Here is a 16,793-nt window from a genome sequence, read left to right on the forward strand (position 1 = left end):
TTGTATATGGATGTGAGATGACAATTGCTATGCTATTGCATCCCATGTCCTTCTCAAAATTGATTTAAAGGGACAGTCTACTCCAGAATTTGTATTATTTAAAAAGATACTGTAGAATAGATAATCCTTTTTTTACACTTTTCCCAGTTTTGCATAACTATATCATGATTATATTAAATATATCATGATTATATTATGTTATATTATAACATGATTATATTAAAATACCTTTTACCTCTGATCACCTTGTATCTTATCTCTGTGCTTTTGACAGACTTGCATTTTAGCCAACAAGTGCTGATTCATAGATATTTCCAAGTAAGTGAGCACACTGTTATCTATATGGCACACATGAACTAGCTCTGTCTACCTGTGAAAAACTGAAAGTGCACTGAAATAAGGGGTGGCCTTCATTGGCTTAGATATCAGCATATTAGACCAACCTAGGTTTAGCTTTCAACAAAGAATATCAAGAGAACAAATCAAATTTGATGATTAAAGTGGAAAGTTGTTTAAAATTACATGCCCTATCTAAATCATAAAGTTTAATTTTGAATAGACTGTCCCTTTTGATGTAAGTTTCTCTTGGTACCTACATTCAATTTATTGAAAGCTTTTTTCCATGAGAGCCAATCTAGGTAAGTTCAGGAGCGTGCATGTGTGTCGGAAAGTTGTTTATAAAAATGTAATGTTTTGTCTAAATCATGAATACTTCATTTTGAATTTCATGTCCTCTTAAAGCTCTTATTAATGGTTCTAGTTAAACCTTAAGTGTGCCTCAGTTTCTATTTGTGAAACCTTTTTTAATAGATTTTAAATATGTTTTCAACTCCTTTTGATGTCTGTAGAATTGAGATGATTTTTATAAATCTAGCTGACCTCATCACAAGTTTAGCTTATTCATGAATAATTAGTCAAATGCATATGAATGCAAAAACAGTGATTATTAAGGATTAGTGGAGCGCGGTTGTATTATCTTGTGCTCAGTCCTGCGCTAAGAACAACGCATAATCTGGTATTACAAGTGAATGGCAAAAAAGGTTAAGGAGAGAATCTTAATATGGCTGTAATTTTTTTAGCGCACCCTATACTTTAAAAGGATAGCACATGGAGCACTATTTGAGCTCATATTATAAGTGCAAAACTGCTAAATGGGTAGTAAAGGCATTATCTATCTTTTTAAACAAACTTTTGTGTAGACTGTCCCTTTAAGTACTGGAGACCTGAAGTAAACCATTATGACTTGATAGTTTGCATAACAAAACGCGTGTAAATTATATTGAAAAAAAGTTTTTCATTTCTATTTCTATTTATTACATCTAAAAGGGATATGGAATATGACAAGGTGTGGGACTGTGAAGGGCTCAAAGATGCGTGTGTGTGTATATATATATATATATATGTATATCTGTATGTGTGTGTATGTATGTGTGTGTGTATATATATATATATATATATATATATATGTATATCTGTATGTGTGTGTATGTATGTGTGTGTATATATATATATATGTATATCTGTATGTGTGTGTGTGTATATATATATATATATATATATATATGTATGTGTGTGTATATATATGTATGTATGTATATGTGTGTGTGCGTGTGTGTGTTTATGTATGTATTTCTAAAAAGTTTTATACTTAAAATAAAATGATATGCTATTGTATAATATTATTATTGTTATTATTATCAGGTATGTGTACAGCGCCAACAGATTCCGCAGCGCTGTAAACATAGTCGGTGTACAGGATAGCTTATGTAGGGGTCAAGTGGGTAGAGGGCCCTGCCGAGAGTATCACTGTTGTAGTCGGCTCTTATGAAGCGATCTGTAAACAGCTGGGCCCATAGGCTTATATTCTAAAGGGTTCAAGGGGAAAGCAATGGCGTTAGGGAAGGTTAGTGTTGGTTGTATGCATCCCTGAATAGTAGAGTTTTTAGGGAGTGCTTGAAGCTGTAAAAACTAGGGGAGAGTCTTATGGAGCGAGGCAGGGAATTCCACAAGATGGGGGCCAGTCTGGAGAAGTCCTGTGAATGTGAGGAAGTAACAAGAGAGGGGGAGATCCTGAGCTGATCGAAGGGGACGGGAGGGAGAGTATATAGAGACAAGTTCTGAGATGTAGGGGGAGCAGTGCAGTTGAGAGCTTTATATGTCAGGGTGAGGATTTTATGTTTAATCCTAGAGGCAAGAGGAAGCCAGTGAAGGTATTGGCAGAGAGGCGCAGCAGATGAAGATCGAAGATGAGCCTGGCAGAGGCATTCATAATGGATTGTAAAGGAGCTATGCGGCAGCTAGGTAGACCAGAGAGGACGGAATTGCAGTAGTCGAGGCAGGAAAGGATGAGAGAGTGGATTAAAATCTTGGTTGTATCTTGTGTAAGGAAATGTCTAATTTTAGCGATGTTTTTAAGGTGGAAGCGGCAGGCTTTAGCCAAGGACTGAATGTGAGGAGTGAATTAAAGATCTGAGTCAAGTGTGACCCCAAGACATCGGGCGTGCGGGGTAGGGGTAATGATGGAATTATCAACAGTTATAGAAATTTTGGGGGTGTAGACATTGGAAGAAGGGGGAAAAATAAGGAGTTCAGTTTTGGAGAGATTTAGCTTAATACTAATGATTTTGATGAGATGATTTTACAAGTTTATGAACTAATTATATAATACCTTTCTCACTGCACAGTTTTTAACACTTGACTTGTGGTTATTAATTAGTGAATATGGTGTAGTACATACCGTTATATGTTTTTGTTATTTCTCTTATTAAGGACTAATACTAAGTAAATAACTTCACTACTTGAGAGGAGGTTCGTGGCACCATCAGTTTAGCACTCTAGGGATTAGCTGAAATTAGTTTTTCAGTCGGCCCTTATAGATGTCTATTTATGTGAGGGATTTAGCTCACTCACACTATCCAACATCCAGATGTTTGCATTATTTAGACTATCGCTCTAGCGATAAGATATTACTTTTTACTTGTAATATGAATGCAAAAATAGAAGTGCTATTGATTTACCTCAAGCAATGTTAATGTACAATAACTCTAATATTTTCATGCTCCACTTATAATCTTTGCATGCCAGCAAAACCTCCCTTTGAATGGAAAACTCTAATACCCTTTAGCCCAGGGTTCTTCAAACCACCGGTCAGGGCCCATTACTGGGTTGCAACACCATATTTACTGGGTCACGAGTCGCGACTTGTGTTTGTGGTGTGTGTGTTGTAGGAGTGTGTGTGGTGTGTGTGTGTGTGTGTTATATGACAGTGAGTGGTTTGGCTACAATCGGGTATAAAGAACGCACTAATTTTACTCACTTTACACTCATTTTACTCACTTTGACAAAAATAGAAGATATCTTGCATATTACTTCAGAAATTTTCAGACCAAGCATAAACAAAGTTTTGCAAAAGTATGTGGTGTCAATGCACTTGGTCTTGGGAAAAAAGTTTTTAACCCTGCTGTAACGAATGTAGGTAGGACCATATTGCTAAGTATTTGCTAATAATATGAGTATCTAGTGTTGGCGTTTTATATGTGATGCTAAATTAGCTAATTTTCCTACTTGCAGTTCCTGGAACACAATGTGATTACTGGACCGGTGGCGTATTGGGGAGTGAACCTTCTATGGGTAGTATGATGCAGCTTCAACAGTCATTCCGAGGCCCAGAGTTTGCTCATAGTTCAATTGATGTTGAAGGACCATTTGCAAATGTGAACAGAGGTAAGGAGGTTCCATAATACAGCAGCTGCACATTATGATCATTCAGGGAGACTATTTGTTAAAATACTGCACATAGTTAAATATAGCTTGTAGGGTTTTCTGCTTGAACTCTTGGAAAATTTGTGAGCTACTCTTTAAATCCCTAATTGAGAACTTGTACTGTAGTCTAGGGTAACCCGGAAGCACCCTTTACACCCATTATCAGGATGGCACTTTGAAATGACCATGAGGCAGCAGCCCCAAGGCAGAACATACAGTGATCTGAGATGTCATTGCAGAAAATGCAGCATGTCTGCAGAAAGAACAGGGCACATGCAGAAACTGTTAGCGATTTAACTTTTTAGTGCTGCTCCACATTAGGCTGTTCCCTGGCTACACTGTAAGTTTTCCTTATAACAGTTCCTCCAGAGCACCATACTGTTTGAAGTGAACAGTCAAATATGCAGTAGCGCTGAAAAGTAGCAGTGCATTAATTGATTGGCTCTCAGAGATCGTTTCAAGCCCGTCCCCTAGCCTTGTTTTTTTTTTCTGAATGTAAAACGTTCATATAAGCAATGCACCTTTTTTAGAGTGTCTGCAGCTAATTTGCAATGCAATTTTCAACTACTGCACTATATTATAAAACTTTAAATATTGCTTTATTCTCCAGTGAACTAACACATTACATTTGAACTGGTGCTTTAGTGTAACTGCCTATTTTAAGTCAAAACCAGAGCTGGTAGTCAGACGAGCCAAGTCAGGAGCCAAAGCGAATAGTCAGACGAGCCGGAATCAGGAACAAGGAGAACAGCAGAGTCAGGAACAAGCCAGGGATCAGGAATCAGGAAGGACGTCAGGCAGCCAGGTAATACACAGGAACTCTCACAAACAGGTCTCAGACAACGTAAAGGCAAAGCATACTGAACAGAGGCCCTTTAAATAATAAATGATGACATCACAATTCTGAGACGGCATCCTGTCTCACATGGATGATGCAAAACAGTCTGGCCATAAAAGGAAGTGCAGGAAGTGAGCAGCATCCCCCACAATGCACCAAGTCAGGAAGAGAGGTGAGTAAAATGGCTGCCAGCAGCACATGGCAAACACAACAGGAAAAAACCCTGACAGTACCCTCCCCTCAACAACCCCTCCCCCGCGGGAGGGCAAAAGGCTTATTGGGGAAACGGGCATGGAAGGCACGGAGGAGGGCAGGAGCATGAACATCAGAGGAGGGAACCCAAGAACGCTCCTCCGGACCGTAGCCCCTCCAGTGAACCAAATACTGTACACGGCCCCTGGACATACGAGAGTCAATAATGCTGCTGACCTCATACTCCTCATGGTTGTCAACAAAGATAGGACGGGGACGAGGCAACACAGTAGTAAACCGATTACAAACCAATGGTTTCAAGAGGGAGACATGAAAAACTTTGGAGATGCACATAGCAGGAGGAAGGTCAAGAGCGTAGGCCACAGGATTAACCCGTCTGAGTATTCGAAAAGGACCAACAAAACGGGGAGCCAATTTATTGGAAGGCACACGAAGGTTCAAGTTGCAGGAGGACAGCCAAACTCACCAACCTGGTAGGAAGGTGCGGGCAGACGCCTACGATCAGCCTGGAACTTTTGGCGCTGCATAGAACGATGAAGGCAATCCTGATTCTGCACCCACATGGAACAGAGTTGCCGGAGATGCTCCTCCAAAGCCGGAAAACCCTGAGACATGAATGAATCGGGCAACAAGGATGTTTAAACCCATAATTCGCCATGAACGGGGATAACTTGGAGGAAGCATTAATTACACTATTACTAGCAAACTCTGCCCAAGGTAACAGTTCAGACCAATTATTGTGGTGATCTGAGACATAGCAACGGAGGAACTGTTCCAGAGCTTGATTAGATCGTTCCGCAGCCCCATTGGATTGAGGGTGATATGCTGAGGAGAAGGAAAGCTGGATGCCCATTTGAGCACAAAAGGAACGCCAAAATCTGGAGACAAACTGGCTACCCCGGTCCGACACTATCTCCTTGGGTAACCCATGTAAACGGAAGACCTCCCGGGCAAAAATTGAAGCAAGCTCCTGAGCGGTAGGCAGCTTCATCAAGGGAATGCAATGTGACATTTTAGAAAAACGGTCAACCACCATAAGGATAACAGTATTGCCATTGGAAACAGGGAGCTCGACAATGAAGTCCATGGAAATATGTGTCCAAGGACGCTCACCATTAGCAATAGGTTGAAGAAGACCCACAGGAAGACGTCGAGGAGTCTTATTCTGTGCACAAACTGAGCAGGAGGCAACATACGCAGCTCGAAGATTCTCAGGAACAAAACACTTACCACTAGGTTTCTCAGGCGGTGCATTGGTTTGTGCAGCCAGGATCTCCTCCCCCAAGGGAGAAGTCAAATTAGTACGTATAGTAGCCAAAATATGGTCAGGAGGTATAACAGGAGTAGGTACAGACTCCTCCTTGGACAGAGGCGAAAATTGTCGAGAGAGGGCATCAGCCCTAACATTCTTACTACCAGGCAGGTAGGAGACCACATAATTAAATCGAGACAAAAATAGCGCCCATCTGGCCTGTCGGGGCGACAAACTTTTTGCTTCAGATAGATAAGTTAAATTCTTGTGGTCAGTAAGAATGTAGAAGATAAAGGTAGGCCCAGAACTCACTCCAAAACAGGGTGCACGCTGCAGGGGTCTCTGCACCAACCCCAAAGTAGACAATGTAGAAGCAGAAGGCAGCAGCACCACAATTTAAAGAATGAGCACTGGCACGCTAGTACCCTCAAGAAGATGCCTCCATTCCTTGAGTGCCAAAATTATGGCCAGTAATTCCCTGTCGCCAATTTCATAATTGCACTCCGCTGGAGACAATTTCTTAGAGAAGAAACCACACGGATGCAAGGAACCGTCAGGCGTAGGACATTGAGACAAGAGAGCACCTACTCCAGTCTCAGACGCATCGACCTCAAGAACGAAAGGCAGGACAGGGTTAGGATGAGCCAGAACTGGAGCGGCAGCAAAGGCAGTCTTAAGACTATCAAAGGCCTCAATGGCAGTAGGTGACCAATGGAGTGGATCATTCTCATTACGGGTCATGTCTGTTATAGGTTTGACCAAGGAAGAAAAGTTTTTAATAAACTTTCTATAGTAATTGGCGAACCCCAGAAAAGTTGAATAGACCGAAGACCAACTGGTCGAGGCCACTGCAGAACTGCAGATAACTTGTCAGGATCCATGGAGAACCCTGCAACGGAGATAACATAACCTAGGAAGGTTACTTGAGTCTGATGGAACTCACATTTCTCAAGTTTACAAAACAGGCCGTTCTCAAGTAGTCTCTGAAGAACCCGTGTAACATCAGAACGATGAGCCTCAAGTGTGGGTGAGTGTATGAGGATGTCGTCTAAGTACACCACAACACACTGTTGCAACATATCTCGTAGGACATCATTACTAAATTCCTGAAAAACAGCAGGAGCATTACATAGGCCAAAGGGCATTACAAGATACTCATAATTCCCGCTCCTGGTGTTAAATGCTGTTTTCCATTTGTGACCCTCCTTAATCCTAACGAGATTGTATGCTCCTCTCAAATCAAGTTTAGTAAAGACCGTAGCTCCCTTGAGGCAGTCAAAGAGGACAAACTTATCTTCACAGCCTGCCAGACAAACTGTGGGCAAATTAAGAGGCTGATTCCGCCTTATCCTACATCATTTTAAACAGTATGAAGGCTATTAGCTGGATCCAAGAGATGATTTTACAAGTTTGTGTTTATTTTTTTGTTATTTCTCTTATTAGGGACTAAGATACGCACTTGGATGGATTGATCTTTCCTATCAATATGCCTGATACTACTATATAGGGAACATATATATTTTTTATAATACTCAAAAAGTGACCGCACCACCAAATAAATGTAAAATGCTCAGGCACAGGATAGAGTCTGGTCCATGACTCAATAATAATATAATACTGAATAATTCCAGCCAATGAGTCTTGGAAGTTTGTCAACAAAGAATTTTAATTGTTTCACACTATGTAGTCAATCTGGCATTACTTAGATAACAACAGGAGACGACCAGAGATAAGCTCATTCATATCCACACAAACCCCATCCACCAAACACATCTGTACCATTAAACAAAAATAAAAAAATTAATAGAACAGAAAAACACCCCCAGGGCGTCCCCAGGGAGTGAAGGACAACAGCACCTGTCACACAACCTGTCAGAAATCATGTGACAATATAATTTCGAGAGAACACAAGATAATTCTCATCATTGGAAGAGAAATAGCATAAACTGTATCCAATGTATTGAAAGAGTTAATGAAACACAGTCATCACATTTGAATCCGGATATTTTGGCGGTCAAAGAGTTCCGTAATGAGCGGAATAGGGTAAGCATTCTTAATGGTAAGACGATTAAGACCCCTATAATTGATACATGGTCTTAACTCGCCACCCTTTTTCTTCACAAAGAAGAAGCCAGCCCCTGCAGGAGAGCAGGATTTGCGGATGATCCCCCGGGACAGAGCATCAGCAACATACTCCTCCATAGCACAATTCTCTGCAACAGACAGAGGGTACACCCGGCCCGAGGAGGAATGGCTCCGGGTTGCAGGTCTATGGCACAATCGTAAGACCGGTGAGGAGGCAACGTACCAGCACGCACCTTGTCAAACACGTCTCAGAACTCTCGGTACTCCTCTGGCAATTGAGATACCGAAGAAGTGCACAAGACTTTAACTGGTTTCCGAAGACAAGTGGAAATACATTACAGGGACCACAACAAAATTTCGGACCTGCGCCATTCGAGACTGGGATTGTGCTTTTGGAGCCAGGGATAACCCAGAACAACTGGAAAATGCGGAGAGTTTATCACCTGGAACTGGAGGGTTTCAAAATGGAGAGCCCCAACAGCCATGGATAACGGAGCAGTTTTGTGAGTAACGAGTGCGGGCTTAAGGGGCCTGCCATCAATGGCCTCAATAGCAAGCGGAACGGACCGAGGCAAAACAGGAATGGAGTGCTTTGATACAAAAGCACTGTCAATGAAATAGCCAGCAGCACCGGAGTCAACAAGAGCCTGAGTGACTATGGAGGAGTCCACCAAGGAAAGGACAACCGTGACCAAAGGTTTCTCCTTAAGCGGTTCCGGGGACAAGGATAAACCACCCAAGGTCTGCCCCCGACAGGACCTTAGGTGTGAGCGTTTCCCGGCCGTGTAGGACAAGACTTCAAAACTTGGCCCTGTAACCCACAATAGAGACAAAGCCCCTCCCTCCTCCTAAAGGCCCTCTCCGCCGCGGAGAGACGCGTGAATCCCAACTGCATCGGCTCAGCAGTACCTGGTGACTCTGGACCAGGAGGCATGGGAGGAGAGGGAGGCATGGGTGGGAACGAACACGTAGGAGACAACGGAACAGGAGGCTTCCGCAAGCGCTCCTTGAAAGAGGGCCTCTCTCTGATGTCAATTAGGATAAAAAAAGACACCAATCTCTGGCAGCAACTTCGTCTTTAATCGCATCAGAGAGCCCATGAAAGAAGGCGGCAACAAGGGCTTCATTGTTCCAACCTACCTCTGCGGCAAGCGTATGGAACTCAATAGCATACTGAGCAAAAGATCTTGTACCTTGCTGAATGGACATGAGTCGTTTAGCAGCAGAGGAGGAGCGAGCCGGAACATCAAATACCCTTCGAAAGGAGGCCACAAATTCAGGGTAATTTGAAATCACAGGTTTATTAGTCTCCCACAAGGGATTAGCCCAGGCAAGAGCTGTGTCAGAGAGTAACGAGATGAGAAATCCCACCTTAGCTCTGTCAGAGGGAAACGCCTGAGGTAACATCTCAAAGTAAATGCCCACCTGGTTCAAAAACCCTCTGCACTGAATAGGATCGCCTACATATCGCTGAGGTAGAGGTGAGAACCGGACATGCTCCTGGTAGGCAAAGATGCAGCAGCAGAAACAGGAGCAGCCATAACATGCGGGACACTTTGGTCCAAATGTGCAGTGCAAGTCAGCAGGGTTTGCAGGGCTAGTGCAAATTGATCCAAGCGGTGATCGTGTACATCCATCCTGGAAATGATGGCAGGTAAAGGTGGATAATTAGCAGCATCAGGATTCATGGCCTTTGCGTAATGTCAGGGTGCCAGGAATCAGACTGAGACGAGAAGTGCAAAAATAATCACACCTTTATTAATAGCAAAAAATTATAAAATGTCCAAAAGTCAAATAACAAGCCCGGAGTCAAAACCAGAGCTGGTAGTCAGACGAGCCGAGTCAGGAGCCAAAGCGAATAGTCAGACGAGCCGGAATCAGGAACAAGGAGAACAGCAGAGTCAGGAACAAGCCAGGGATCAGGAACCAGGAAGGACGTCAGGCAGCCAGGTAATACGCAGGAACTCTCACAAACAGGTCTCAGACAATGCAAAGGCAAAGCATACTGAACAGAGGCCCTTTAAATAATAAATGATGACATCACAATTCTGAGACTGCATCCTATCTCACACGGATGATGCACAACAGTCTGGCCATAAAAGGAAGTGCAGGAAGTGAGCAGCATCCCCCACAATGCACCAAGTCAGGAAGAGAGGTGAGTAAAATGGCTGCCAGCAGCACATGGCAAACACAACAGGGAAAAACCCTGACTGAGGTTGACTCAGTTGAAAGGTGCTACTATGGCAGCTGTTAAAGACATCTGCATCACTGTATTAGCACCCACTGCAATAGGCGAGAGAAAAAAAGGACAGTCCCGGCCTCATGAGAGAGATGACCGGGACAGTGAATGCGGCGACAAACTGGAGAGATTACCCTATTGTTACCAAATGGCTTCATATTAATTTTATGGGCCCTCTTCATTCTAGTATCTATCCTGCAACAGATACTAGTAGAAGGGGAATTGGCTAACGGCCCTCTACACAGCCAAACTTATCTTCACAGCCTGCCGGACAAACTGTGGGCAAATTAAGAGGCTGATTCCGCCTTATCCTACATCTTTTTAAACAGTATGAAGGCTATTAGCTGGATCCAAGAGATGATTTTACAAGTTTGTGAACTAATTATATAATACCTTTCTCACTGCACAGTTTTCAACACTTGACTTGTGGTTATTGGTTAGTGAATATGGTGTAGTACATACCGCTATATTTTTTTGTTATTTCTCTTATTAGGGACTAAGATACGCACTTGGATGGATTGATCTTTCCTATCAATATGCCTGATACTACTATATAGGGAACATATATATTTTTTATAATACTCAAAAAGTGACCGCACCACCCAATAAATGTAAAATGCTCAGGCACGGGATAGAGTCTGGTCCATGACTCAATAATAATATAATACTGAATAATTCCAGCCAATGAGTCTTGGAAGTTTGTCAACAAAGAATTTTAATTGTTTCACACTATGTAGTCAATCTGGCATTACTTAGATAACAACAGGAGACGACCAGAGATAAGCTCATTCATATCCACACAAACCCCATCCACCAAACACATCTGTACCATTAAACAAAAATAAAAAAATTAATAGAACAGAAAAACACCCCCAGGGCGTCCCCAGGGAGTGAAGGACAACAGCACCTGTCACACAACCTGTCAGACATCATGTGACAATATAATTTCGAGAGAACACAAGATAATTCTCATCATTGGAAGAGAAATAGCATAAACTGTATCCAATGTATTGAAAGAGTTAATGAAACACAGTCATCACATTTGAATCCGGATATTTTGTAATTTAAGAACTTTCAATCCGGTTACTTATAGCGTGTGGTGTCATATAATAAACCCAGGATACTTGTAAATGCTGATGGTATTTGTAATCCGTGTTATTTGTGTCACAAAAGAAAATTCAAGCTGTCATATGAGCGGCCACAGTTATAAGATACAGACATATATTCAGAAGCGAGGTAAATTCAGGCTGCAGGTCCAACCTCACACCCTTTGCTATTTTCACTCACGGTAAATATTCTAACACAGCATGCAAAATCACATTCATATGCTCAATATACAGCCCAAACATGGGGATTAGCTGAAGATGCCGGTTTAAAGTACCTTGTATTCAAATGGTAGACTCTTCACTGCAAAACAGAGCAGTAGCGATAAACAGTGTTACCTGTAACAGTCAGTGCTGGTATATGTGATACTACTGTGAGACTTGTCAGCGGCGTGTTTTTGAGTGTGGAAATGGACCGCAATCATGATACTCCCATCTCGCTTCCTCCGTCTTAGAAGCCGTTAACAATTAGCATGCAGAATGGCTTAGACAGCACAGGTAAGAACAGGTGTTGGCGTCCTAACTGGTTCCGACGTGCCTTTCGGGGACTCCGCCCCTTTGTCAAGGAATTTTTTTTAATCTAAGGGACAGATTGGGCTCCAGATGGGGCTAATAGATGCTGATACAGGATTGCCTGCATGGTGTGACCTAAGTCATATCATATGGTTATGCATTAAATATTTATATAACTGGGAAAGATAACTTTAAATACATCTCTTAAAATATTATAAGTAGAATTGTATGGATATATACATCAGATAGATATATTGTATAGATTTAAGGTTATGCATAGACCTGGTATCTGAATGTATAGGAAGTCTATATATATATATATATATATATATCCTCTTTTTTTTTTTTTTTTTTTATAATATATTATGGGATTGAAGTATGCTCATGCTTAGTCTCTATAGATACATGATACGTCATAGTAGATGGGACAGATATGTGACCAGACAGGTTTCTTAATATCAGGTAATAATGAGTATATTAAATATACAATTAAAAGATACATAGTAAACTGTATTTACTGTAGCAGTATTGATAATGATACTGCATTTCTGGTTGTTAAGTGGTTTAAAAGGGCCAAATCCTCATAATGAAAACCCCTCTATTAGCAATGATTATAATGTAGATAATTTTAAATCCCTTAAAGAATTGATGAGAAATGAACTGCAGAATATTAGGGAAGAATTTAATCAAAGGACCCCTATTGGGTCAGAAATACACTTCCCAAATAGACAGTCACCTTAGTTTATAAATTCAGAGAAGTGCTATACTTCAGATGAGGGGGTAAGATCTAGTAGTGAGTCAGAAGACGGAGCCAGCTACCCAAAACGTAGGGGGTCTCCCCATAGTAAATATAGGGCAGATAGGGGGAACTCCAGCCCCAAAAATAAGGTCCCTAGGAAAGCTCAAGATACGTCTAATAAGGTATATGACACCCCTAAAATAATTACTTTCTTAAAGGATGCAGTACCTAAATTTTCCAAAAACTGAACCACTTCTATAATTGACTACTTAGAGAACTATCAAAATGCTTTATCCATAATGAATGTTACTAGTGAGCAGTCACAAATTGAATTTCTGCCCTGGGTATTTGAGGGTAAACATCACAAATTCTTTGCTTCACTAAAGGATATGAATATTCATTCCAACAGGCACATTTATCAAAGGGCTTGCGGACCTGATCCGACACTGCGGATCAGGTCCGCAAGACCTCGCTAAATGCGGAGAGCAATACGCTCTCCGCATTTAACATTGCACCAGCAGCTCACAAGAGCTGCTGGTGCAACGCCGCCCCCTGCTGACTCCAATCGGCCGCCAGCAGGGAGCTGTCAATCAACCCGATCGTATTCGATCGGGTTGATGTCCGGCGATTCCTATCCGCCTGTTCAGAGCAGGCGGACAGGGTTATGGAGCAGCGCTGCTTCATAAGTTGTGTTTCTGGCGAGTCTGAAGACTCGCCAGAAACACGGCCCTTCAAGCTCCGTACGGAGCTTGATAAATGGGCCTGCTGGAGTGAAACGAAAAATCAGTGCAAAAAGGAGTTTGGGCAATATCGCACTAAAACCGCTGTGAAAATAGCTGTATGCGGTTTGAAATGTAGTGCCAATAAAAGCCCTATAGAATTCCTTTCTGTACTAAAAAGTGCGTACAGTATGGCCGAAGATTACCCCATATTTGAAAGCTCAGAATTTGTGAATTTATTTTACGAAGCATTGCCCGCGCACATCCAGCTGAATTTGGCTAGAGATTTTGATTAGCACTGCTCATAGGACTGGCTGATCAAAGAGAGTACAAAGTTATACTCTATTCAGCAGTCTGATAAACAGGGGGTTAAAAAGGAACCAAGGCCCAGCCCCGAAATTGTGGCAGAAACTAGGGTGTTACCTAGCCCCTCAATTTGAAGTCTAACAAGAAAACTTATGCGGAGGTAGCCCGAGAAAACGGGCATTCCCAGCAAAGTTTTAACTCTGCCCCTCCCCCAACATGGACTGAGGTGCAGAGAGAATATACTCAAAATGGGGGGCATACACAAATAGATAATTATCCCCAAAGAGATGAATACCCACAAGGTAATCGGTACCCCCATAAAAATAAATACCAAAAGTGGCGAAAATACACTCAGGGTAACCAGACACCCCAAATAAATAGTGCTCCCCAAGATATTAATTCTGAACAAGTTGAACCCCAAAGACAACCATGTAAAAATAGGAATAATAGCTATGATTCTGAGGGATCCCAAGGATCTAGGAATCAATACCCTGGGATATCAAAAAATCGGTCCATGGGAAAAAATAGCTTGTCCGTTCAAGTGGGCCAACTTAGTACAAAGTCAATTATGTACACTATTTACTAATATGAGTAAAGCTTTGACGGCTCAGCACCCTAATAATCCTTTTTTAGGGGTACAGCCAGTGACCAGCAGTGGACCACAGGCACAGTCATAAATACTGCAGTATTTACCTGAGAGAGGTGGGAGAGATATACCAAATAAAATGATAAATGTCAATAATGATACTAATCATGTTCTCTCCCTACATACCAGGAACGGATGATTTAGCCGTGATGACGAGCAATCTCAGCCTTAAAGCTCTAATAAACGTCTTCCTTTGCAGTTTTATCCTAACCTTATTCCCACAGATGCAATACACAGGAATCCTGTAGACCCTATTACAGAGGGAAGGACTGGTAAGAATGAAGTTTATTCTGCATCAGGTAATGTGGCGAATACAGGTAAAACGTGGCAAAGCCCACAGATATGTAATCATGCTAATTTTATGTGTGAAATGGTAGAAACTGCAGGAAGATATTATGTATGTGCTGAACGCCAGGATTCAGTTGCTGAACTGATCGTTTAATTATTGGTAGTGATCTCCTGAAGCGATTAAGCACCATAATTTATTACATAAATAATGTAATTTGGTCACAAGTAAAAAGGCCTATTAATTATGAGCGATCCAGTATATCTCGCAACCGACATAACTGTCACATGGTGGAAGAGAAACCAGATGGTGTGGAGATTCATTTCAGGAATAACTCTGTACCTGAAATTACTATCCTACAAATGGATGATCAGACTCCCTTAAGCAGCACAGATGGTAATACTTTTAAAATTTTGCCTGGAAAGATAGCAAATATTTCCCTAGACGGCGATGTATTAACCATATCTCTCCACAAGGGGGATCATACATTCCCTAAAGGGGGAGATCATTCGCAATTCCTCGCAGAAATTGAGAAAGTTAAAGAGGATCTATTTATCCCTATGCAAGTGCATGACCTTGGGAAAACCAAGTATGCCAAATTAAACTTAAAACAGGAAGCTAGCTATATAAGCTATATAAGCGAAGGCTTATTAGCACAGATCGCTGAACCTAAAGTGATTAATTATCTCCCCAAGACCACTGTGTCCATGACCTAGATGATAACTCTGAAAGCTATAAAATTACAGCTAAATGCTTATTATCTATCTCCATAGGTAATAAATCAGCAAAGCACCTGCTTTTAGCTTTAAATACTCCCCATAATCAAATATATATCGGCAATGATCTCTTACATAGATATGCCATACAAATAGATTTGATTAACCTTTGCCTCTGGAGCAGGTTAAAAGGGGACCCTGAAGTATTTTGCGATGAAAATGCGGCCCTGAAATCAAACAAGCAATTGCCATACGCTGTGAATATGCAGGTGTCTAATGATATTGTAATTCCTGCTGGGGCTGACAAATTCCTCTTGTCCTTACAGGTAAAAAGAGGTCAGAAATTAAAAACTTCTGAAACGCTAATTTGCTTCTCCCATAGAATGCAAAATCTGGGTATAACCATGACCCATACTCCTATGGTAAATATTGGAACTATTCAAATACATGTTATTGTGCATAACATGGCCCCACAGGATATAACCTTATCCAAGGGAACTACTGGAATCAAGTTATTACACCTTTTGGATTCCAGAATAATGTAATTTGGCTAATACCAGAAGGATACTTAACTGAAGAACAATTAATAGAACAATCCTTTGCATCTATGCCAGAGGCACTATTTATAATTCAGTCTATTTATCCCTTCAGCTCAGAGGAAGGCATCTGTAAAATTGAAGAAGCCTCTCTAGTATTTGATCAGCCTATCAAAGAGCAAGAATACCCTAATACCCAGAGTCATGGGGGCAATGTAAATTATAATCAAGGGGATCTCACCTCTAGGTTGGAAGAAGCCTATGAGATAGGACAGCCTGAAGTCTTTCCAGGATTTCAGCAAATAGTCAAAGAGCAAATATCTTTAGCTAATGGCCGTTCCAGTGATGATGAACGCCAACAGCTATGAGAACTCCTGATGTACAAGGATATTTTTGCTAAGGTTTCTTATGACTGTGTGACTACAGACTTGCACATTGCAAGAATACAAACAGATCCTAATGCGCCACCTGTCTTTGTTAAACAATACAGACTTCCTTTAGCTTCATATGATTCTCTTGCAGAAATCATAAGGACCTGGAAAATCTAGGCCTAACTTCCTTATCCATATTGCAAAAATACCTCTCTTAAATTTATGAGGTGAACTTCAATTTTATCTGATAACATATAAAAGGTTATTTCATACTTTTATATTTAAATCAAAGATATTCTAAAGCTTTAGTTAGATTGTAGTAAGTTTACTGATAATAAATATTAATGTTTAGAAAGAATTTTGTATTTTAATATCATAAATTAATTACAGTTATTGCTATATATATATTTTAGAATTTGCCTTATTGTAGCTAAATAAGAAGTTATTTCAGCTCAGATAAATTGGCATA

General features: G+C 41.1%; 1 protein-coding gene across 1 annotated transcript in view; it reads left to right on the forward strand.

Annotated features, from left to right (window-relative positions):
* The window catches only part of NPHP3 (nephrocystin 3), a 184,240-nt gene that overhangs the window by 10,341 nt on the left and 157,106 nt on the right, over positions 1–16,793 (forward strand). Inside the window, exon 5 of the mRNA XM_053690853.1 lies at positions 3,571–3,723. Within this exon, the coding sequence (XP_053546828.1) occupies positions 3,571–3,723 (153 nt within the window). The remainder of the gene's footprint in view (positions 1–3,570; positions 3,724–16,793) is intronic.

Source organism: Bombina bombina, chromosome 8 (genome assembly GCF_027579735.1).
Source record: "Bombina bombina isolate aBomBom1 chromosome 8, aBomBom1.pri, whole genome shotgun sequence".
NCBI classification, from domain to species: Eukaryota; Metazoa; Chordata; class Amphibia; order Anura; family Bombinatoridae; genus Bombina; species Bombina bombina.